At 35.6% G+C, this 25,714-nt stretch overlaps 1 protein-coding gene and 2 long non-coding RNA genes across 4 annotated transcripts; 1 reads left to right on the forward strand and 2 right to left on the reverse strand.

The window, feature by feature from the left end:
• Window positions 1–2,380: 2,380 nt before the first annotated feature.
• Window positions 2,381–19,794, reverse strand: LOC108338287 (uncharacterized). The gene is made up of 3 exons (XR_008250382.1): window positions 15,858–19,794; window positions 2,817–2,901; window positions 2,381–2,702 (listed from the first exon to the last, which is right to left on the reverse strand). It is a non-coding gene; the product is annotated as an uncharacterized LOC108338287 (long non-coding RNA).
• On the reverse strand, window positions 7,419–19,911 carry LOC108338288 (uncharacterized). Of its 2 annotated transcripts, XR_008250381.1 has the most exons (3): window positions 19,792–19,911; window positions 8,539–11,022; window positions 7,419–8,304 (listed from the first exon to the last, which is right to left on the reverse strand). XR_008250381.1 is itself a non-coding variant. In XM_052880060.1 (2 exons), the coding sequence occupies exon 2, from the start codon at window positions 10,239–10,241 to the stop codon at window positions 9,276–9,278; it is 966 nt and encodes a 321-aa protein (XP_052736020.1). In that variant the 5' UTR covers window positions 10,242–11,022; window positions 19,792–19,911; the 3' UTR covers window positions 8,332–9,275. The 2 variants fall into 2 exon arrangements, 1 of the variants encoding a protein (XP_052736020.1); XM_052880060.1 differs by lacking the exon at window positions 7,419–8,304 and having other exon boundaries at window positions 8,332–11,022.
• Window positions 19,912–22,240: 2,329 nt separating this feature from the next.
• Window positions 22,241–23,948, forward strand: LOC108336868 (uncharacterized). The gene is made up of 3 exons (XR_008250662.1): window positions 22,241–22,967; window positions 23,070–23,645; window positions 23,725–23,948. It is a non-coding gene; the product is annotated as an uncharacterized LOC108336868 (long non-coding RNA).
• The last annotated feature ends 1,766 nt before the right edge of the window (window positions 23,949–25,714 follow it).

A 25,714-nucleotide genomic window follows, 5' to 3' on the forward strand; every position in this document is an offset into this window, starting at 1 on the left:
AAATAGAGTGCAGAAAAAGTCCAAGCGCACGAGACTTGCACTCAGCGTCCCACTTACAACGCTCAGTGGTAGTTGCAATACTCAAATGATGCTTATCGGTGGCGCCCAAGCGTGAAACAGTGGTTCTTCTATGTGCTACTTTTCCAGCCTTTCATGACTCTAGCTCCTTGCTACTTCAACTTCTTTATCCAATTCATCTTAATTCATGTCAAAACAAGGGAAAACAAGCATAAAACCCATCCAACTCTCTTATTGTCACAACTTAATCAAAAGCATGAGTTCAAGCTAGTTTTTAAGTCATAAAAAGGGTGTTTTTAATGTCAAAATTAAGTATAAAAATAACGGTTTTTCAACCGTTATCAGATATCTAATCGATTTTATTATTTGCAAAGTTGACTACTGTATGACAAAGGGTTTTCATAAAACAGAAACATTCATACAACAACATGTAATCGATTAAGTACTTAATCCATTTGATTAAAAGTCGTAAAATTGATTTTCACGGAAAACAATTTCGAACAATCAATCAATGATCATATATTCATCAAACAATCATTCAAACAAATATCATGCATGATGTAATGTGAAAATGATTGTTACCGCTTATAGGTACTCAAGAAATTGTATATCATCAAGTAAGCTCATCCTTGAATTCTTCACTGCTACAACAACTACTACTTCTTTCCTGTACAACAGTTAAAAGGTTTTGACGCTGGTACCCATTTGAATTTGGGTCTTGTCTTTTTAGTAGCAGGAAGTTGTTCCTTGGGAACCCATTTGTACTTTTCCTTTGGAACACCAACATTTCTAAAATAGCAGTTTCTAACTCTATGACCAAGTGTATTGCAGTAAAAGCATGCATTAGTAGTAGGTTTACTCAGATCCATAAATTTCTTTGAGTTAATCCTATTACTTTTAGCCTTGTAACCAATACCTTGTACTGAAGTCGCATGGCCTCTGCATGAACTTCCTGAAATGCATCCAGTAGCATGTGATACTTGACTTCTATTGGTTCATTTTCAAAGCCATCATCACTGTCATCATCAGATTGTGCCGAGCCAGCCATGAAGCATAGATTTGACTCTTCTTGCGATCACAATCTTCATCACTTGAAGAATCTGTATCACTGTTTTCCCATGCAATATAAGCTTTCCTCTGTTTCCTGTTCTTATCCTGAGGATACTTCGAGAAGTCTTTCTGCTTGTTCTTCAAGTCTGGATAGTCAAGCTTGATATGACCATCCTTTGCACATTCATAAAATTGAACAGCGTTGCTTCCTGAATTCTTCTTTCCTCCTCTTGAGAAATCTGCATTGTTAGTTGCAGAATTTTTATTTTTCATGAATCTGCAAAATTTTCTTGCGATCATATTCATCATTTCTTTTTCTAGTATATCTGCATCTGAATCAGTTTCAGATTCATGAATTTTTGTAGCTTTCTTGCTTGTGGCTTTTAGAGCAATCGATTTCTTCTCTTCAATTTCTTCTTCCTCCTTTAGCCTTCCAAGCTCTAATTCATGTTCTCTCAGCTTGTCGAACAAGGTTGCCATATTCATGCTTGTAAGATCTCTTGATTCAGATATAGCAGTGACTTTCGGTTGCCAGCTTCTATTGAGGCTTTTCATGATCTTTATGTTGATTTCTTCTTTATCAAACACTTTCCCGAGAGCCATGAGGTGATTGACTATGTGTGTGAATCATTTATGTACCTCATAGATCGTCTCACCAGACTTCATTCTAAATAACTCATTCTTGTATAAGAGAATTCTTTTTGGCCCTTTTTACTTCATCCGTTCCTTCATGTGTCACCTCAAGTACCTCCCACATTTCTTTGGCAATCTTGCATTGTGATGTCCTGAAAAATTCATCCATGGTTAGTGCAGAAGCAATAACATTTCTAGCCTTAACATCATATTGAGCTCTTCGGTTCTCATCTTGAGTCCACTTAGAAAAGTTTTTCAAAATAGTTTTTCCATTTACAACATGAGTTGGCTCAAATGGACCGTTTAGAGTTGCATCCCAAACTCTTTTATCCACGAATTCAAGAAATATTTGCATCCTAATTTTCCAGAAAGCATAGTTTTCTCCAGCAAATAGTGGTGGGCTATTTGTGGATGCACCTTCACCAAAGGTTTGAAAATTTAAAGCCATTTTCAGGATCAATCGATTTAAAGAAAAAGATAATCGACTTGTTTTTTAAATATCTTATGAAAACCAGCTCTGGTGCCAATTGTTGAAAAAAGAATGGTTAATTTCTCACACCAAGAGGGGGTGAATTGCTGAAATGTAAAAACAATGTTTTCTTTAAATCTTTTTTGCAAAGTGGATGCCTTTAAAAGCTTTCTTGAAACGCAAGAAAAAAGATTTGTTTATGCAGCGGAAATTAAATCGATTTAATACAGTAAGAAGTCGACTGAATAAAAGAGTGTAGGGATAGAAAGATCAAACGTTGAGTTTTTATACTGGTTCGGCCAAGCCTACATCCAGTGTCCTTCAAACCACAGGAAGCCAATGCATTATAATGATCAAGGTTTTTACAATAAGGGTTTTATAGCGACCTGAAGTCAAAAATATAAAACACCTCTCTAACCCTCTAATCAAAATATAGGCATATACAAAATAGACTAGCAGCAAGAATCCCCTCTCCTGCAGTCCAAACCCTTTGAGCCACCCTCAAAGTCAAGAACGCAACACACTCTTCTTCCTGTAATCACAACAGGGAAACCTCAATCCAATTTTTACAAGATTGTAGCCTCTAATCTTTCAGTTACACCCAATGTGCAGATATGATCAGCCTTTGTAAGTGCAGTTAACTTACTCTTCAAGAATCCACAAGTAGATGATCACCACGGTCACTTCTTGTTTCTTGGAGCTCTTTCTCTTTCTCTGTAAGAATGCACTTTCTACAAAATATATCACAAACTATTAGATTCACAAAAGTTCTTACAGAAATCAAATTTGCGTCAATTTATAGATTTTCACAATTCAGACGCATTTTAATCGGCTTAGGTACTAATGCAATCAAATATAGCAATTCTGTTATAGTAGTTAGCAGCAATCAATGTAGTTAATTGAATGGACAATTAATGCAGTCGAATCACAATAAATGCTTGGTCAACATATTTAAAAATATAGTCGTTGTAACATTTAACTCAAGCATTAACAAAATTTCAAAACTGTAACAGACTTAGTCGAATGCAAGTTGCATGTAATCGACTATTCAACACAATTAAACAATGTTTTGAAAAACTTTCTCTTTGAAAATACTCACAGCACACTTTGAAAAAGTTTGTGGAAAGCCACGAGTTTTAATCAACTCACCCCATAATGAAGTCGACTTAAAACTGTTGTTTTTCCACACAATTAAAAGTTCAAACATAAGTGCTTGTGGTTTTCCTTCTATAAAACATCAGACATGCATTCACCAATAAAATCAATTATATAGCACAGTGAAATGCAATGTATCAACACAATCATGTTCTCAATGCTTTTAAACAGATTTACACATTGATTAAAATATATAGCATGTAAGCAATAGAACATGTAACACATAAACAACACATGTGTTATTAATTATGTTGTCATCATAAAAAACCAGAAGCTCTGAGATTGTAGGTTCAGCGAAAGCAGTGCTCTTCCTATCAACAATCTCAACAATATTATTAAACAATAAGATATAGGTAAAATATTATTGTCATATTTTTTAATTCTTTTAATAATAAAAGTGGAAAATGTAAAACTACACAGTCTAATAATTAAATTGTTCATAATTATATTTATTAGTTTGGTATGAATTATATGGAATATTGCTCTGTACAAAAGATGAATTATGTTGTTAAAGTTTGTTGAAGTATAATGTCTTTATTATTATTAATATTTATGTTAGGGTTGTGTTAGGGGCTTTCAACCCTTTTATTTTTCAGAACTATTGTCTCCTATAAATACAGTAGTAAGTTGTATCAGGTTTTTTAAGTGAAATATAAGACTTTTCATCTTCTCTCAACTCTTCAAGTTGGTATCAAGAGCTAGACCTTTGTGTCTTCCTCGTCTATCATCGGCGGCATCGTCTCTTTGTCATTTTCGTTGTCCGCCGTTGTCCGCCGTCGCCGTCGCTGCCAAACGTCACTTTCTCCGACGAAGTCAAGGGTTTGGTGCTCCTTGAGAAGCGCAACCCAACCCTTGTGGTCCCATCCTCCGAAGCCTCTGCACGAGCCGCCACGCGCCGCTTCTTTCTGGTCAGTCTTGGCAGCGTGTTCCGCACGCGCCGCCTTCCATGTGTCGGAGTTACACCGCGTCACTACAGATCGTCTTGCTAGGGCTTCTTGAGTGTGTTTTGGTTCTTGTTTCTCCGTTTCGTTGGCTTGGGCTTATACCTAGGGTTACCTCCCTCACGGTTTTTGAAACCCTAAGTCTCATTTCTTCTTACAGTTTTAAAATTGGCTCTTCTACTGGAATTAATTCCTCTTTATCTGCTACCCTATCATTACATTTGCAAAACTGAATTGGAAAAATTATTTATCATGGTCCTCTGCTGTGGAATTGTGGTTTCTTGGTCAAGGACACCATAATCACCTTGAACAAGATATTTCTATGGTTCTAGATGAAGAAAAATCTCAATGGCAGAAATTAGACTTTCAGTTTGTGTTGTTTTGTGGCAATCAGTTGAGCAAGAGGTTCTAGATATCTTGAGACCCTACAAGAAATGTTCCTCTTTTTGGAAAAGGGCCCAATATATTTTTACTAATGATATACAATGTCCTTTCGATGCAACCCAAAGAGTAGTTTCTCTCAAACAAGTCAACCATGATATATTTTCCTATATAGCAAAAGCTTGGGCTGTTGTAGAAGAGTTAAAGAACTTCTTTGTAGCTGATTCATTAGAAAATATCAACAAAAAGCCTGACAAGTTTTACATGGTCCTAATTTTGAAAATTTTACACTCTAATTTTGATCATGTACGTGATCAAGTTTTAGCTGATGATCAAATCCCATCCATGGATGACTTAGTTACTCGACTCCTTCGGGTACCTACATTGGTTAAAGATGAGAATTTAAGTGATGCTATTGAAACATCAGCAATGGTGACACCACGAGGAAGAGGAGGAGGTAGGAGCAACCGAGGAGGACGTGGTGGTCGAAGTAGACGTCGTCAATGCTCATATTGTAAGAGAATGGGTCATACCCAAGATAAATGTTATTCATTGCATGGATTTCCAAACAAAGCTGCTCATGTGTCTAAATCTGATAATTTAGAATCTAGAATTTTTGATGAAGACTTTTTGATAATTTAGAATCTAGATAATTGAGGTACAAGTCTGAAAAATCTTCTAATCTTGGACAATCCTCCTCAATGTCAAATGTGTCAACTTTCTGCATTTCTCAATTCTTGGAAGGTCATATTCCATGGATTCTTGACTCTGGTGCCTCAAATCATATCTCTGGTAACATCCCTTCATTTTCTTCCATGTCATCTTCGAAAACTCCTCATTTCATTACTGTTGCCAATGGACCCAAAGTTGCATCTCAGGGGATTGGCAAAGTTTCCTATCTCCTTCACTAAAATTTAATTCTGTTTTGTATATTCCTCATTGTCCTTACAATTTAATCTCTTTGAGTCCATTGAATCGTTCCTTAAATTGTTATGTAACCTTATATGATAATTCCTTTGTTATACAGGAACATGGTACGGGTCGTCTGATTGGAGAAGGACATGAGTCACAAGGACTTTATTTCTTAAAACCTAACTCCTTAGTTTCCTATTTCGCAACTTCATCCCCAAAACTTTTGCATGATCAGTTTTGGCAATATTTGTGTCTTTTTTTTAATGAAATTAAGAACCAATTTAGGAAGACAATTAAAATCCTCAAAAGTGATAATGCTAAGGAATACTTTTCTGCAGCATTTTCTTCATTCTTATCTTCCCAAGGAATTTTACACTAGTGAACATGTCCCCCACTCCAAAACAAAATAATATTGCAGAGAGGAAGAATAAACATCTCATTGAAACTGCACGCTCCCTGATGTTGAATACTAATGTTCCTGTTCATCATTGGGGGTGATGCAGTCCTTACTGCCAGTTTTCTGATCAATAGGATGCCTTCTTCCTCTCTTGAGAATAAATTTCCTCACTCTATCATTTTTCCAAATGACCCTCATTACCATGTCTCTCCTCGTATATTTGGGTGTACTTGTTTTGTTCATAATGTTTCTCCAAGTCTTGATAAACTCTCTGCAAAAGCTATTAAGTGTGTCTTTGTGGGATACTCTCGCCTTCAGAAATGGTATAAATGTTATTCTCCCTCAGCCAAGAGATATTATATGTCTGCTGATGTCACATTCTTTGAGGATACACCTTTTTTTTTTGTCCCCCATGGAGGACCATTTATCTGTTCAACAAATGTGTCGTTTACCATCATGTGATCCCTTGGTTACTCTTGCTTCTTTACCTCAAAGTCAAAATACAAATGACATTGTTCCTCCACCTCTTCTCACATATCAACGTCAGACACAATCTCAAACTCAGAACACTGAAGATCCTCGAGACTCAGATCCTCCTTCATCAAATTCCCAAACCATGGATGCTTCATCCTCCTCACTCTCTTGACTCAGATAATAATTTGCCTATTGCCCTTCGGAAAGGTATTCACTCTACTCGTAATCCTTATCCTGTTTATAATTTTTTGAGTTATCATTATTTGTCTCCTCCATATTTCTCTTTTGTTTCTTCCTTATCTTCCATTACGGTTCCTAATAATGTTCATGAGGCACTTGGTCATCCTGGATGACGACAAGCCATGATTGATGAAATGCAAGCACTTGAACACAATGACACTTGAGACTTTGTTCCTCTTCCTCCTAGTGATAAGCATGTTGATTGTAGATGAGTCTATGCTATTAGGTTGGTCCTACTGGTGCAATCGATCGTCTCAAAGCTCGTCTGGTAGCTAAGGGATATACTCAAGTCTGTGGCCTCGACTATTGTGATACCTTTTCTCCTGTGGTTAAAACCAGTACTATTTGTATTACGCTTGCTATGGTTGTCATTCGTCAATGGCCCCTTTACCAGTTGGACATTAAAAATGCCTTTCTTCATGGTGATCTAGAAGAAGAGATATACATGGAGCAACCTCCTCGAGTTGTTGCTCAGGGGGAGTCTTGGTTAGTTTGTAAATTACATCGTTCCCTTTATGGCTTGAAGCAATCACCTCACGCTTGGTTTGGTAAATTTAGCCGGGTTCTGCAAAATTTTGGATTGAAACGATGTGAGGTGAATCATTCAATATTTTATAGTTCTCCTAATAAATGTGTTTATCTAATGGTCTATGTTGATGATATTGTCATTACAGGAAATGACGTCACTAGAATTGCTCAATTAAAGAATCATTTGTTTAACCACTTTTAGACCAAAGATCTAGGTCGGCTAAAATATTTCCTTGGTATTGAAGTGGCACAATCAAAGGAAGGTGATGGACGCTACTCCAGGATGTGCAGAAGAAGCTCCACAACTCAGAGAATTGGCAGCGGATGAAAGGAAACAGTGGAGGTTCGGAGCACACTCAAGGTGTTTGTGAAATTGTCTGGTGGTGTTTGAATGGATGTTTTGGTAGATCTCTAACTCAGTAGGCTTTCCAAAGGGGAAAGAAGCTAGAGGAGGTGCTAGATAACAAAGAACAGAGGTGAACTTGAGAGTAATAGCTGGAAATTGGCAGCATTTCTTTACTTCAATTCAAGTTACCATTACAAAGGATTTGGCTTCTCTTTTATAGATGAAGAGAAACGTGCCTAGCAAGCTATTGGACATATTAGAAATGTACATGAAGCTCTATAAGAAGTGTGCAAGAGAAGCTATACAGCTGGCCATATGTTCCATACGGTAAACATTGAAAACATGCTTTAAAAGAAAGTGGAAACGTTGGTTTGCTTGGTTGGCCGTATGTTGTATATGAGCTTTGCTTTTCCAATTCAAAAAGCTCTTCCTTTCTTCCTTTCTTTACCTCCTTTGCTTCCCTTAGCTCACCAAGCTTCTTTGGTTAATTGGCTATGGTTTTCCACTCTTATTAGTGACCTATAAAACAAGGTAAATGTATTTAGTTAAAGAGAACATTCTAAGACTTAGAAAGAAAAGATCAAGTCCTTATTCAACTTCCCTTTCTTAGTCTTAGTGTTAAATTGATACTTCTTTGGATGGGAAGTCCCTAAAGGGATTGCCATCATTCCCTCCCTCTTAAAAATGATTTGTCCTCAAATCGGGAAAAAAGAAGAAGCACAACTTTGGTGTTTATTGTCCACCTGGGTCAAAGATATATCTACAAAAAATAGCAAAAATTTTAATGATGAATGAGATATATGCAAAGATAAGAAGATAAAGTGAAGGCCTTTTGACAAAAAAATTATTAGAAGAAGTATTGACCTTTAATATTTTTTTGAATTCACTTTGTTTTGAACATTCCCCATGATAAAATGAAGAAACAAAGTGATGTTTTTGAGAAGAAGATTCAAGGTAATTTACCTTTTAATGAAGAAGTTAACAATATGCATACCTTTGTGTCCTTCTTCTTTTCTTGAGAAGGTTTCTTGGCCAACCTATTTTCTTGTTTTCTTTCTTTTTCAATTTTTTCTTTGATTATTATCTCATCCTCTTTCACTTGTTCAGGTGTAAGAGGAATCAATGTGATTTTATTGCCTTTATGGAAGAAAGTTATTTTGTTGGTATAGCCATCATGAGTGGAATTATGATCAAATTGCCATGGCCTACCAAGTAATACATGCCCAGCATCCATTGGAACAACATCACATAAAACGTTTTCTTCATAGTTGCCAATGGATATTGGTATGGTTACCTGTGTGTTGACTACTATTTCTTCATGCTCTGTTATCCACTGAAGAGCTTATAAGGCTTGGGATGAGAAATAGTAGGTAAGGCTAATTTGTTCACCACTCGAGAACTACAACAATTACAAGAGGAACCACTATCCACAATCAATGAACAAGTGTTTTCGAAGATTTTGCATCTTGTTCTAAATAGATTTTCTCTTTGTGATTGTTCTAGTTCTTGGGATTGACTTCCAAGAAGTCTTCTTACCAATAATAACTCACCTTCACAAGGTAAGGCTTCTTCCTCAGATACAGAAGTATCTGAGTCACTAGAAGAATCTTCACTTTCACTCTGATGGTCTAAGAGATAAGTAGACCTTTTGTGAGGACACTCAGAAGAATAATGTTCTCTCTCTCCACACTTAAAGCATTTGGTCTCTCTACCCGTTGTGTCTCTTGAAGATTATTTGTGAGAGGTATTTCTTTCTCGCTCTCTCTCTTTTTCTTTACCTCTCACTTTTTCTTTTTCTTTTTCTTTTTCTTTTTCTTGAGGTTTTTCATACCTCCTTGGACTACCCTCCCTCTTAATATATTTCCTATACTCGGAGGTGGTAGGGTAATTCCTTTTAGTGGAAGCTTTTCTTCTAATTTGTTCTTCCACTCTCACACATAGCTGCACAAAATCATTGAGAGCTAAATAAGGTAAAAGTTCTACCTTTTCTCTTATCTCATAGTTAAGACCGCTTTGGAACCTAGCTATGGTGAATCTCTCTTCCTCTTTTATCCCAGCTCTTAACATGAGTAATTCTAACTTTTGCCGGTATTCCTCAACACTCATGTTTCTTTGTTGAAGCCGATGGAGCTTGTCCATGACTTCTCTAGCATAATAGGCTGGGACATGCCTTCTGTGTAAGGCTGCTTTCAATTCATTCCAGTATTGGATGGTGTAGTCGCCATGCATCTTTTGATCTCTTATGATGGATGTCCACCAATAGAGGGCTGCTCCGTGAAAGGTCAAAGTAGCTAAGGTCACTCGCCTCCTATCATCTATGTGGTAGCACTCAAAAATCTGTTCGACCTTCATCTCCCACTCAAAGTATTCTTCTACATTGTCTCGTCCAAAGAAGGGTGGAAGGTCAAGTTTAGGTTCCACAGGATGGTCTCGATGGTTATGATGACGCCTAGGAGGGCGTTGATAGTGATCATAAGGGTGATAACTATGGTGATCACTATGTTGGGAATGATCATCATGATCATGGTTTTGCCTATGAGAGTGATCCCCTTGTGAATGCCCTCTTTGAATGAGAATAAGATTGGTGACCATTTGCCTTAGTTCATGTAACTCAGCCTTGGTTCTATTGAGCTCTTCTCTCAACTCTATGTTGTCATGATCATGATTGGTGTTACCTTGAACACTAGAGTGACTCATGCTTGTGAAGTAGAGAAAGTGTTTTCATAAAATTTGAAAGCCTTGCACAAGTATGAATCAAAACTTTTGGAAAAGAGGATTTGTTTGTATATGGTTAATGACTTCTATAGAGATGCTAAAGGTAAAGAAACCGAATAGCTCCCAAGAAGGAGAGGTGGGTCACAATGGACAAGCTTAGAAACCTTGTCCTTCCTTAGCCAGAGTGTCTCCTGACATTTCTTACCAAAATATCTAGATAGAAGTCTTTCAAAATCTTTTTGGAATGCAACAATGTGATGCTCCTAATAAACCAAACGAAGGTTTGTCTATATGGTAGCGCACCTAACTATCACGGAGACTTAGAACACAAATATCAACAAGCAAAAAGTAAAGAAAGATGATAAAGAAATGAAAGAGTGAGACACGACCCTAAGTGAAAGTGCAAATGACACTTGAAGCCACTTGACACACTTTCACACTAAGAAGTGGAAACTAAACTATTACAATGTTGTATGGTGCACTTGGAATTGCTTGAAAAGCATTTTTCCAAGTCACTTTAAGTTTCAAAAACCAAGAGGAAATTACCACAAAGGTTCCGTGATAGAATGCCACTTATACAATGAAGTGTAAGACAATGTAAACAAAGCCAAGTGTGGCAGCATCAGCTAAATAAATGAGCTGAAATGTAACTTTAAAGTGGTGTTTTTCTGCTGCAAGGAAGTGCTGGACAGCCAATGGAAATTGCTCTTGAAGTCCACTTGAAGCAATGTTAGCAAGACCTCCACTCCTTAAGATGCTACCCCTTTGATAAGGCCATGTTGTATGTTAAAACTCCACCAAAATATGATGTTCCATCAAACAAGAATCACAAAAACCCGTGAGTGATCAAAAGAATGGTACATCCAATTGAAATGCAAAATTAATATGACAACAGATATGGAAGTCAAGAAAAGGTGATTTCTAAACACTTTGGGCTGGAATAAAGGCTAGCACACAACAAGTACCTAAGATAGGGTCTAGAACAGATTAGAAAAGTAAGAAAAACTCAAAACAAAGAGAAAATTCAAGTGCAGTGAAAGTGTTTGATGAAAATGCCAAACTATTTGACAGAATGCCACAAAGAACATCAGATTTTGTGTTTCTGGTTTTTGACCTTTCAAATCTGGATTGCAGGGTTTAAATTGCTTTTTATGATTGCTATACACTTGGATAAGCATATAAATGTATTTGGAAACTTAAACCCAGCTTTTGCCAATCCAATAATGAAAATTAGAAGTATTTCAAATGTCAAATAGCAAGAAAAATGGCCTACTGCACCTGAAAAGTGGCTGATAATGGTGGTTTCAGGGTCAAAATTGTTTGGTAGTGGTGCAAAGGCTTAAGTGAGACATCAAACAAGTGTATATCATCATTGTGAACATGTTTAAATTCTGAAATAGCAAAGAAACATTCTGCATCCGAAAATGAATGGTCCACTTCTAATTTTAAGAAAAATTGATGGTTTAAATGGTGATTTGGCACATTGGCTGGAAAATGACCAAATGAGCAGTATGCACAAGTTTTAAATGGTCAAATAAATTGTTCCTAATGTTCACAATGCACAGAAACAAGGGGAGGCAGCAATTGGCAGTGGCAGTTGTTACTTATGCAGAATAAAAGCACCAAAACTGCACCAAAATGAGAAATGTGGGAAAAAAAATTGGAAACTGCAGTGGTGAAAATGAACAGCAATGATTCAAATGTTCAAATGCCACTTCAAACAAGTTTGTATCATCAAATGGAATATGTTGAAACACTTAAACAGCCACAGCAAAGTCCATATCAGTTTTGACTGGTTTAGTTCCAAATTTAACCAAATTTGATGACTAAAACTATAATTTGATACAAAGGCTAGAAAATTACCATTTGAACAGTAACAACAGGTTTCAAATGGCCAATTATACTTGCACAAACAGTCAATCAGCACAGAAACACATTGCAGCAACAATTGATAGTGGAAGTTCCCAAAAATGCAGAAAAATATACTAAAAATTGTTGCAGCATGAAGAAAACAGCAAGTTCAAAGCTGGATGGATCAACAAATATGCAAGAAAGGTCCTAAGCAACTAGATCTAGCTTCAGAAATTGAGCTAGGGAAATAGCACATGGCCTAAGACACACAATGATAGCAACACGGTGCAAAGCTGGATTAAAACAGTGACATATGTAAAACAGATTTTGGAATCAACTCAACTATACTTTTTGGAATTCAATGGTTAATACAGATTGCCAGCACTTGAAACATGTATAAAATCATCAAATACACTTGCCTTAAGCTTTAGAATCAATAAATCTGGACAGAAACAGATTATAGCATATGAAAACCGAAAATGCAGTTTTCTGCAGATTTAAATTGGAAAAATCAGTGTGCAATGGTGTAAACTCAAATGATCAAAGCTGGACATGGTGCCATTGCTTTTCATGATCAACATATAGCTAGCAACACACTGGACTCAAACAAAACAGAACGAAATCATGGCTGAACAGAATTAAACATTTGACAGAATGAAAAACTGCACTAAAATTGCACATGACCGAGACACAACTGGAACTGATTAATAAAACTTGATTTGAACTCAAACAAACAAAGTGCACCGATTAAAATGAAGAAAAAACACTAAGGAACAGTGAATGAACACAAACATCCACAACAAACACGAAATCAAACCACAGAAGTGAGGAAAAAAAATCAAATAGTGGCAAAACTGGAACAACACATGACGGAAGTGAAAAATGAATGAAAACGTGACTTATCTCTTGGAGACTTGCGTGGACGACCTGGCTCTTGATGCCAAATGATGGACGCTACTCCAGGATGTGCAGAAGAAGCTCCACAACTCAGAGAATTGGCAGCGGATGAAAGGAAACAATAGAGGTTCGGAGCGCACTCAAGGTGTTTGTGAAATTGTCTGGTGGTGTTTGAATGGATGTTTTGGTAGATCTCTAACTCAGTAGGCTTTCCAAAGGGGAAAGAAGCTAGAGGATGTGCTAGATAACAAAGCACAGAGGTTAACTTGAGAGTAATAGTTGGAAATTGGCAGCATTTCTTTACTTCAATTCAAGTTACCATTACAAAAGATTTGACTTCTCTTTTATAGATGAAGAGAAACGTGCCTAGCAAGCTATTGGACATATTAGAAATGTACATGAAGCTCTATAAGAAGTGTGCAGGAGAAGCTATACAGATGGCCATATGTTCCATACGGTAAACATTGAAAACATGCTTTAAAAGAAAGTGGAAACGTTGGTTTGCTTGGTTGGCCGTATGTTGTATATGAGCTTTGCTTTTCCAATTCAAAAAGCACTTCCTTTCTTCCTTTCTTTACCTCCTTTGCTTCCCTTAGCTCACCAAGCTTCTTTGGTTGATTGGCTATGGTTTTCCACTCTTATTAGTGACCTATAAAACAAGGTAAATGTATTTAGTTAAAGAGAACATTCTAAGACTTAGAAAGAAAAGATCAAGTCCTTATTCAACTTCCCTTTCTTAGTCTTAGTGTTAAATTGATACTTCTTTGGATGGAAAGTCCCTAAAGGGATTGCCATCAGAAGGTGTCATCATTTCACAAAGAAAATATGCTCCTGATATTTTGGAGGAAACCGGCGTGACAAATTGCAAGCCCATTGATAGTCCTATGGACTCAAATCAAAAGTTAATGAAAGACCAAGGTGAACTTTTCTCAAACCTAGAGATATAGAAGGCTTGTTGGAAAACTCATCTATCTTACCATAACAAGACCTGATCTTTCTTATCCGGTAGGAATTGTGAGTCAATTTATGCAAAATCCACACGTTGATCATTAGAATGCAGTGATTCGCATTCTTAGAAATGTAAAAGGGAACCCAGGACAGGGATTGTTGTATGAGGACAAGGGAAACACTCGAGTTGAGGGATATTGTGATGCAGAATGGGCTGGTTGTCCAATTGACAGAAGATCTACCACAGGATATTGTGTTTTACTTGGAGGGAACCTTGTATCTTGGAAAAGTAAGAAACAAAGTGTTATTGCTCGATCTAGTGCTGAAGCTGAGTATCGATCTATGGCTCTAACTATATGTGGACCTGTGTGGATTAGAAAACTCCTTCAAGAGTTGAAATTTTGTAAAATAAGCAGATGAAGTTGTACTGTGACAATCAAGTCGTCCTTCACATTGCCTCCAATCCAGTGTTTCATAAAAGAACAAAACACGTAGAGATTTATTATCATTCTATTAGAGAGAAGTTATTGTCAAAGGATCTTGTTACTGATTTTGTCAACTCTAATGAACAACTCGCAAACATTCTGACTAAATCTCTAAGGGGCCTAAAAATCAATTTATATGTTCCAAGCTTGGTGCATATGATCTATATGCTCCAGCTTGAGGGGGAGTGTTGAAGTATAATGTCTTTATTATTATTAATATTTATGTTAGGGTTGTGTTAGGGGGTTTTTACTTTTCAAAACTATTGTCTCCTATAAATACAATAGTAAGTTGTATTAGGTTTTTTAAGTGAAATATAAGACTTTTCATCTTCTCTCAACTCTTCAAGTAAGTGAACATAACATTTGTATATTATGAAATTTTGTTATTAAGGTATTTATAAAAGCCTAATTAAATTGAGAAGGTAAAAGCGAATAAAATTTTTATTGATTGAATGAAAGTTTAAATGAAGGTTGAATCCAGTTAGTGAGGGGATGTGGACCTACTAATGCCAAAGTTGTGAGGACAACGATTTTTTATGTGGCTTAGGGTTTGACAATTTGAATATTTTTGTTAGTGTGCTCGTTCCTTGATGTCTATCTCACTCCTAATTCTAGATTATTTGGACCGACCCTTTGTGTTCCTTCTTATGGCTGGATGAGGCAAAATTTGTGGGCCTTGATATGGTGGCTAATATTCTTCATGTCTTAGTTCCCCAAACATATGATCATACACTTTGATAACGACATCCAACTTATTATAGGGATTGATGTACATGTTGAAGTTGTGATGAACATGTTTGCAAGCTGCTAAGACATGTGAACATGGTAGATGAATTTTTTTAAAACTTTAGTCACACCACCGTTCATCCAACCTAACGACAACTTTTCCCGGAGGATGTATTTCTCATGGGTTTTACCATCTCCTCCACTCTGAATCTTCTTGTATTTATATAAAATCCAATCACCCTGTGAGTGTTTGATTTTGAATCAACATCCTGTAGCACCTTGGTGGCATTTTCAGAATACACATAACCAACACTTATCATTAAACATATTTGCCTCCCTCTTTTTGTGAAAAAGGTGTTGCATCTGGTGTATGTCGCCAATACTATGGAGGAGATTAGTAAATTTCTTATTTTATTTAGTACTGAGTTGATTGCTTTGGCCAAATTCGTTGATAGGCAACGCCATTATTTGCCTTCATCATACACAATATGAACTCCTGTCTTGGAATTTGGTCAATCCAAGCTGGTACTTCTGGATTGGCTTTCTTAATGATATTGTAGTAATAATTATATCGTGGCTTAGTCATTGTGTATGCTGCAAATATAATTTAAAAATATTATTGATTAAGTTTGACAAAGAATGATAAACACAATATACACTTGATTAAAAATTGAGAAATTTAAGTACTCACCTATGTTGATTAGGTCCTTCTTCAAAGTTGTATCCCTAAATATTTGGGTGAAATTTTGTGGAATGTGTCAAATGCAATACACATGCACACAGTTTCCTTGAGTTCATCCACTCATCAGTCTATTGAATGTTGCACGGATAGAGTTGTGGCGATCCAAAATTAAGCACAAGTATTGTTGAGGTGTAATATGCCTCCTAAGGTTTTTCAAAAAAAAAAATAAGTGTCTTTTGTTTCACCCTCAACTATAGCAAAAGCAATGTGAAGTATTTTGTTTCTTCCATCTTATGCTATAGCTACTAAAAGAGTGCCCTTATATTTTCCATACAGGAATGTTCCGTCCAGTTGCACCAATAGTTTTCAATAGGAAAATCCATCAACACACAATTTGAAGGTCTAGAATAATCTTTTGAAATATTGTTGGTTTTGCCAAACCTTCTCGTCATCAATAATTGACTATGTTTTGAGTTTGTACACGAATCCAAGAGCAAAAATGTGTATTTCTTGTAGTAGCCATGACAATTTATTGAATGATTCTTTCCAATTCTCGTACACATGTTCGATTGCATGTTTTTTCGCCAACCATGCCTTTATGTAAGAATAACTAAAGGCTACAAAATAATTCAAACTAAGTTAAATGTATATGCGTTAAAAAAGTAAAAAAAAATAAAGATAAAAATAAAAATAAAAATAAGAATCAAAATATTCAAAATACTGACCGTATTCTCCGGCAACGGCGTCAAATTTGATACGATGTTGTTGAAGCTATCAAATTAATACTACTTTTAAAGGCAACTTCAGTATTCCCAAGTCAGTAGTCAAGAAAGTAGATAGGGTTAAAGTAACCCTAAGTCGTCTCCCAATGAATACGGAATTGTTTTTCAATATTTGAATCTTATGAATGAATGCAATGCTCAAGAATAAAAGTGAGAAGCTATGCTAATGGAATTAATGTTTGAAGATCAAAGAGGAAACTTAAGAAAAAATTATGATGAAATAGGCTAATTCCACTGCTTTTCCAAGATAGATTCATCATTGGTTATCCATAGATCATTGTTCAATTGATTATTGTTCAAGTTTCAAACTAATTAAAGTGCATTCTTAATTAATTTGAGGGCGATCATGCAATTAACCAAAATAAATTCTCAATCAAATGCAAGACGTTTCTAGATTATTCACAATGAATTCAACCAAAGTACATTCTCAATCAAATCCTATTGTGGTTAATCATGTCTATTCTTAAATCTCCTAACCAAATTAAAAGCTAATTAATCAAAGTAAATTCTCAATTAGTTATAGTTGAAATTATTACCACCAATCAAAGTACATTCTCAATTGATATCAAAAACCCGTTTAATCATATGAAAGTTCCTAAATTTAATCGAAGTAGATTTTATATCAAACTTAGAAACCCTTGAACTCATATGATTAATATGCATGTAGATTCAAACACCTTATGATGCAAAAGTCATTAGTTTTAATATGATTGAGAGATGAAAGACATAGAAGAAGGATAACTCAAATCAATAATCAAAAGAAACAATTGCATTAATTCAACTTAACCTCAGAATCCATAATGAAATTATAGTGGAATAGCCCTAAGAGCTTAGCCCCCCATGAATGGAATAGAATACAAGATGAAATAAAAGTGAGAGGAGTGGTGAATGATGACTTCTAGTGGAGCAGTCTGAGAATGAATGAGTTGTGCCTCTCCTGGGTCTCTTTATATAGGCTTGATTGGACTTGGACTCTGAATCTTCTGTTGATAAGATATTTTATCTTATATCTAATATCTTTCAAATATTCAACAGATTTAATCAGTTTTTGAGATTATTTGATAATATCTTTTTTAGATTCAAAAAGATTTGGAAAATATTATCTTTTGATTTTTATTGATATAATTAAATAAGGTAATTATTTAACAATATCGAATAAAATATCTTAGGATATATTTTCTCCAAATTATCTTTTAAAATAAACTTGTCCAAAATTACCTTTCAACCATTTTTATTTTATTCAAAATTGCACAGAAGTCCATAAATTTCCTCTAATTACACTTTAGCCTTTTCCTTCTTTTCAGAATTGCAATTCAAACTTTAATTTCAGCTACGTCAACAAACATTAGACTATCCAAAATAATTTATGCATTTAAAATCACATTTTAAGCACTTTAATTCATAAACCCGATAAAGCCAATCATCACAAATCTTATTTTAAATCAATCATTTAAACACAAGAATCTCATCAAAAATTTGAATTTTAAACCATAAATGTGGGCATAAATATGCACTCATCAGTAGCCCATTGAGGTCTTGATGGAAGCAATGATTGTTACAATTGGTATGGATGAGTCAGATTTGACCATCTCACGTATATGTTAGGAAATGATTCGTGATATCAACCTGTTGTGATCTCGTGTGATGAGTTGTGTGGCACATGTGTGGGCACCTTCAATTTTTCTTATTTCCCATACTTGATCTTTTTTTATGCAGGATGGCCTGACACTTCCACGGACATTACCGGTGGACACATTACACCCTCAACCTTATTGTGTTGGAGTGTGTGGTTTTGTATGTGTAATAGTTAATGATGTGAAATGTGTTTAGAGCATCAATGAATTGCTCCTTTGTTTGGAACATCATGTAAAACTAAATGGTGGTCGTATACATGAGGATATTCTTGGTGTAGATGGTGGTTATGTAGAAAAGATATATGTGGTTGTTGTTGTATTGGGGGAGGGGGGAGGGGGGGGTCTAAGTTTTCTTTTTCATCATTTGTGTGATGGATTAGGATTTCATCCTCATCCTTACTAAATGGATCTAATGACGATGAACGTAAGCCTAATGTTTCATTTTCTGGTACAGTAAGAGAGGACAAGGGTTATGTGTTATCATGTGCAGGAGATTGGAAAAGTTGTGAGGTCAACGAACCAGTTAAGATTTGGGTGTATGGCTCTATGTCATTTTCCCATTCCCCTAAATATGTCGTATTGTTGAAAGGCTTTTGGTCGTACGAAAGTCAATAAACCTAAATTCTCCACTAATGTAGTATAAGAGCAACATAGGGTCTAATCCAAGGACTTCGTTCTTATTTTATTAAGTTTAGAAATGTAGAATTATACCTAATTACTATTTATTAAAACTATCTAAAACTAGGTGGGGAAATACCGTGAAATTAAAAATAAAAGAAACTAAATGCAAATGCATGATTAAACCTATCTAAATGATGTATGAATAAAGGAAACTAATACCTACTATTATGAACCAGATGCAATGAAGAAAGAATATGTAAAGCAAAATCTAATAAGCTAAAAACTAAAATAAGAAAGTGAACTATTTATGAAAGAACCGAAACATGCCAATGATAAATCCTAATTCTACTAATGAGAAGCTAATATGCCAAGTCTGAAAATCAATCTCAAATGAAAACAGCAATATTAAAACAAAATTGAAACAACTGTCCTAAAACTATCCTCTATCAAACCAACTAAGTAAAGAAACCTACCAAGAATTCAGATAAATACACTTTTCCAAATTTAACAAACATTTAACTAATAAAATGGGTCTTAGTCACTCTCAGGAAGACATATCCTGTAAAGTAAAGCCCATTATGGGGTCTTTGAGTCCTTATTTCAGAACATAGAATGGTGACTCTCACTCAATTTACCAACCCAGTGTTTGTACAATTCATAAGCATGTCATAACACTCATCAAAAGCATCATAAACTATTCTAAAATCAATAAGAAACAAAATCAGAACATCAACTCTAAAACATTATCAAACTCAGAAATGAATATGAAAGAATAACATCAATACAAGAGAGAAATAGAATCAATAACAATGTTGGAAAAGTAAATTCAAATGCAAGAAATGTAAACTGGAACAAATCGAAACATAAACTTTGCACTGAAAACTAAAATTGAAAATGACAACATACCAGAGTTTCTCAGAATCCCACTGCGTGTCACCCAATGGAAATTATCCAAGAACCCCAGCAGAGAACAAGTCCTACTTCCGATCGGACCGATCATCCTCCTGACCGATTATTTCTGGGCCTGCTTCCGTTTTGGGCCTTGGAGCTTGCTTCTCCACTCTGGTTCTCCTCCTTGCTGGACCATGAACCTAGGTTGAGGGTTGAAGGAATTGGGGAAGAAGTCCTCTTCGCGAGCCCTAACTCGAGTGTTGAGAAAATTGGGATAAATTCCGTAAATCTGATCCTATGCACGAATGAAGGGTAAAACAAGAGACCCCATTCAGCTTTGGCCTTCTACGCACCGTTTCACTAATGTCAAAAAGGGATTCAACCTAACTACAACGCGACCCAATCTTTCAATGTATTCCAATGGCTTACTTAAACTCCTTTCAACACTAAATGCTTCTTCAAATCAGTGCAGGCCCAACTTGGTTGGCCCAATTTCAACATTTCAGCAATCTTCAACCACTGCCAACCAGCGCAACAGAGTTCCTTTCCAAAACGAGTGTTTCATCCTGCACCTCCTACTATTTCATCCTGCACCTCCAAATTTTTTTAAAATATCTACATTACCCATAATTAATACCTATAATTAAGAGATTTAATATTTTAAAAGAAAAATTTAAAAATGGTCAAAGATTCTGGCAGAGATATTATTCTCACTTTCTCTCTCATCTTCATTTTTCTAGACTGCCACAGCCACACAGCAACACACAGCTGCAGCAGGACCCGCATCAGACCCTCTTCTCTGCATTTCCTCTTTCCAGTAGCACCCAACACACTGCTTTTCCTTCAAATCGGAAGCTTTCCAGTAGCACCCACCACACTACTTTTCCTTCAAATCGGAAGTTTTTCGGTAGCACCCAGCAGTTTCCTCTTCCATTGTCGCACACACACAGGTTGTCCACTATCGCAAACAGAGGTGGTCGTCCATTCTCGCACAGAGGTTGTCCGTTGGTCGTCACGCAAAGGCCAGAGAGATAGAGGAGCTCATCCAGCGCCGGCCAATGTAGAGAAATACCCACCCACAGTCCCTTTGAGCACCCAACAAAGGTTGGTTCGTGTTGTTTTTTATGTTGATAGAAATCGGTTATGGAGATCCGATGAATGCTAAATCGGTTATGGAGATCCGACCGTGCCATGTTGTTTTTTTTTTTTATATTATGTTTTAATTTAATATTCAGTATTTATTTTGTTGCTGGTTGAATTATTTGAAATGTTATTATTTTAGATGTTCTTTTATAATAATTATTAACTTTGTTTTAATTTTTTTAAATGTTATGTTATAATTCTTTTAAATTTTCTGTTTTAAATTTTAAATTTATTGTTATATTTGAAATAATTATTTATTGATATAAAGAAATAATTTTATTCCTTTTAATAAAATAATTTAAATTATTTAAATTTTCCGTTTTAATTTTTAATTTTTTTTTTGTAATTATTTTATATTTTGTGTTATAATTATTTTAAAAATTTTGTTATAATAATTTTCAAAATTCTGTTTTTTTCTTTAATTTTTTAATTTATAGTTATTTGATTTTTATTTGAATAAAATTTTTTAATTGAATGAATTATTTATTTATATAAAGATTCGAATAAAATGTTTTTATTTTTAATTAAATAAATTTAAATATTTTAATTTATCTGTTTTATTTATTTTATATTATTTGTTTGAATTATTTTATACTTTCTGTTTTAATTACTTTAAATATTCTGTGATAATAACTTAAAAATTCGTGTTTTAATTTTTTTAAATGTTCTGTTCTAATTATTTTAAACAGAAAATAATTTTTGAATTTATAGTTATTTGATTTTTATTTTAATAAATTTGTTTTAATTGAATTAATTTTTTATTTATATCAAGATTTGAATTAATTTTTTTATAGTTAAAGATTTGTTATTTTTTTTTGTGAAATATTAGATTTTTACAGTTAGTTAAAAATGTTTTAATTACTTTTTGTAATTATTTGCAATATTTATAATTTTGTTAGAGATTTAAGTTATTTTGTTTGTAATAATATATTATTTAATTTTATAATGAATTAGTTAAATTGATTTTATTTGAAATAAATTGTTTTGAATAATTTAATATTATTTAGTAGTGAATTTTTTGTAATTATTATAATATTATTGTTAATAAAGAAATTTATAATAGACATGGCTTGTACTTGAGGAGGTTCCTCTTCACATCGCGGAAAGAGTTCGTCATAGGGTGAGAGGCGGAGACCTACAGCTTCTGCTCGTAGAAGACGTGGAGCAGTTGAGTCTGATATTCATGTTGAGGACTAAGGAGATGTGAGGTTTCACGAGGATGCAGTTAAGGATCATGAGGATGTTGTTGAAGGTGGATTTCCTGGAGGTCCATTAAACGCTTCAGTATTGACACATTACATTCACCATGTTGCTTATGCGATATGGCAGGGTCGGGTAAGTTGAAAAATTTAATTTTAATGAATATTGTTTAGTTGAAATAATTTTATCGCTAAATATTATTGTTTAGGAATGGGAGGAGATCAAGTTGATCTCCCATGGGAAGAAGTTAAACAGATTAGGATCCTGCCATGAGGGCATTAGAGACATCGTTAATGGTTCTGGTCTGATGTCTTTGGTGGGCATGTCATATGACTATGTCGATAGGGGTCTACTGCTGGCATTTGTAGAGAGATTTCATTTCGAGACTAGCAGTTTCCATCTCCCCGTGGGTGAGATGACTTTGACTTTAGATGATGTGTCATCGTTGTTGCACCTCCCAGTTTTAGGGCAGTTATGTCATCTAGAGGAAGTAGATTTTGAAGACAGTAGATGCGCCATTGTGGAGCTTTTAGGCGTGGATGGCGGGAGAGCTGGTGCTGAGTTAACTGCAGCTCACGGTGTGAAAGTCAGATTGAGCTGGCTTCGAGACATCTATGCTGAGCACTGTGAACAGCAGTAGTGGGAGTACGCTGCCTGGGCATACTTGTTGCATCTAGTTGGATGCAGTATATTTGCTGATAAGACTGCAACATCCATTCGTGTGTCTTATCTTTTGCTCTTTAGAGACGTACACACATGTGGCCGATATGCCTGGGGCGTTGCTGCACTAGCATACATGTATGACCAGCTAGGAGATGCCAGCTTGGCTTCGACCAGACAGATGGCAGGTTATTTAACTCTGTTACAGGTAGAAATTTAGTTTACAATTTGATTTGATTGAAATTTTTCGATGTCGATTATGTAATAATGTATAATATTTTCTTTTGTAGAGTTGGATATATGAGCACTTCCCTACATTGGGAAGAAGGCGTATGGTGTCTTCGTACATGGAAGACAGACCTCGTGCTGCAAAGTGGGAGTCACCAAGGCAGGGTTCCACCCTCTTAGAGGTCAGGGTACACTTGGATGCGCTTACATATGATTCAGTCATATGGTACCCTTATGAGTCACATCGGGAGATTCGTCCTTTTTACGACGTTTGTATGTTCTCGGGATGGATCAGGATTGGTGAGACATTGTGTCGACATTTGCCTGAGCGTGTTTTGAGGTAGTTTGGATTTCAGCAGGCCATCCCTCGAGACCCACCCGTTGTTGCAGATGCGGACATACTGGCGACCGATGATGTGTGGTTGCACTATCGTGATCACGTTGTTAGGGGTGTGTCCGTAAGCAGATTCCCATCTGATTGTGTTGATGGTTACCTTCATTGGTTTAGGATCATATCTCATCCTTACATTATTCCTGCTGCTGATGACGACAGACCGAGTCTTGCTCCCAGACTCCGACGTGACATTCCTGATGAAGTGCCGCAGCGTCGTAGATCGGCTTCACAGTCTGGTTTACTGGTATGTTTACCTACATTATTTATATTATATAATTTTGTTGTGATTGTTTATATAATTCTGTGTCATCATTATAATGCAGGGTGTAGTGAGGACATTTGGTAAAAGGTTACAACAAATGCTCTCTTGTAAGGAAATTCCCGAGGGGACGATAGGATACACTCATGCACGGGAACTACTGGATTTAGCTGACGCAGCCGTTGAAGAGTACTCACCGACCAGGATAGCTGCCAGGAATGTTCGTGACAAGCATGTTCGTGGAAGACGATCTACTTCAAATTGAATTAGCTTTTATACTTTTATTGTATCCCATTATATAATTATTTTGGACTCATTTTCTATGTTATTTTTTCCTGTAAAATAACATTAAACATTATATATGCATGATATTTAATGTTTCTATTCTATGTTGTTTTTAACTAAAACAACATTACATAAAAATACATTACATCATGAATCCATTAAGTCAACATAGGAGGTAGTAACACCCATCAATTCTGAAAATGCTTGCATCCTATTTGTATACGAATATGACCACATTCGCGCCTCTGGATAACAATTAGTTGAGCATATCACATCTGTCATAGGCAAAGGACAACCATCTTGTAGTTGAACTTGTAAATTCCCTATTAGTAAATAAATCTTATTGTGTTGCAATTAAACATAATAATAATAATGTTACCTGTACGAAATGATTGCCGTTAACATGTCCTATACATACTAAGTGATGTTGTCTTACATCAGAAGGCGGTCTGGTACGTAGTGGGAATATCGTATAGTTCTGAGTATGTGAAAGACAAACTAGGATGACGTTATAGCGATTAACAATTGCATACCCAATGTCTGGTATAGTCATCCACTTGGTTGCATTAGCCTATAAGGAATAAAACAAATTGTTATGATAAAACTAATAAAACAAATAATAAATACATTGTGAAGTATATGAATGCGTACCGCTGACTGTGGGTCCACTATCAAAGACCTCCTCAGTTGTTCTAATCTATCATAGCCTCCCACTAGTGTCGCATATTCATCACGCCACTGACTCAGTTCTTTATAAAGATAATTTCGTATAATGGGCCAAGAATCTTCCCCTAGCCCTAATGACGAAGCAATGCATCTATAACCACAGTGACCATCAGCAACGACATCAACAATATTGAGAATGTATGGTTGACAAATAGGATGAAATTGATTTATCATAGATACTCTCCTTCGTTGCCTAGGTTTATCCTTTAGTTGAAATTTGTTTTTTGCAGACGAAGATTCAATTGTTGACTGAAATGTGTCTACATGCTCAAAATATGAGGGATCACGCTTTGTAGACCTCTCTGTTCTCTGGAGTTTTTTCTTTTGTGCACCCTTCGTCTTAACTTTATGCAATGGAGGTATCATAGATGTCATTGCAGGACAAACAATGTCAAGTAACTTTTGTTTAATTATCACTTTACCTCCAATCTCAACCTCCTTAAATTTTTCTTCAACCATAGTCAGCTCATGTTGTATGGATAACTCTGGCTGTGATTCATTCGATACAATATCTGAAATAGACAATCTTGTCCACATCACATGAAATTCACGCAAAGGAATCATACCAGGGCCATAACGTGCTAATTCACAGGCACAGGGGACACCGTACGTCCGTCTAAGTATGCATCCACATCTTCCCGTATCGAGACCTACAAGATTCACTCGTTCTAATTCTTTAGCTATTAGTCCTAAAGCATATCTGGATACTCGTCCAACAAGTTTTTTGTATTTTATGCCTTTATAAGCTTCACTCATAAGATTCAGACTAATTTCGAACGACGCTTTGATCTTATTATGTTGCAACACAATTACATTATGAATGGCATCCCAACAAGAACAAAGATCTCCCATACTGTTTCCCAATACTTTCTTTAAGTTCCAATGAGTAGACTAATACAGTGTAAACTAATATATCATTAAAACATACCTGTTCGTTGTTGTATTCCCTAAATGCATAACTTTGTTTGTTCATGCCTTCACAAAGTAAGTATTGTATGGAATAATCCAAGTATTATTCACATATTCAAATAATAAAGGGCATG

Source organism: Vigna angularis, chromosome 7 (genome assembly GCF_016808095.1).
Source record: "Vigna angularis cultivar LongXiaoDou No.4 chromosome 7, ASM1680809v1, whole genome shotgun sequence".
Classification (NCBI taxonomy): Eukaryota; Viridiplantae; Streptophyta; class Magnoliopsida; order Fabales; family Fabaceae; genus Vigna; species Vigna angularis.

Coding starts and splice junctions, on each gene's coding strand:
- LOC108338288 (XM_052880060.1), bottom strand. CDS start 10,241: ATGAGTCACTCTAGTGTTCAAGGTAACACCAATCATGATCATGACAAC.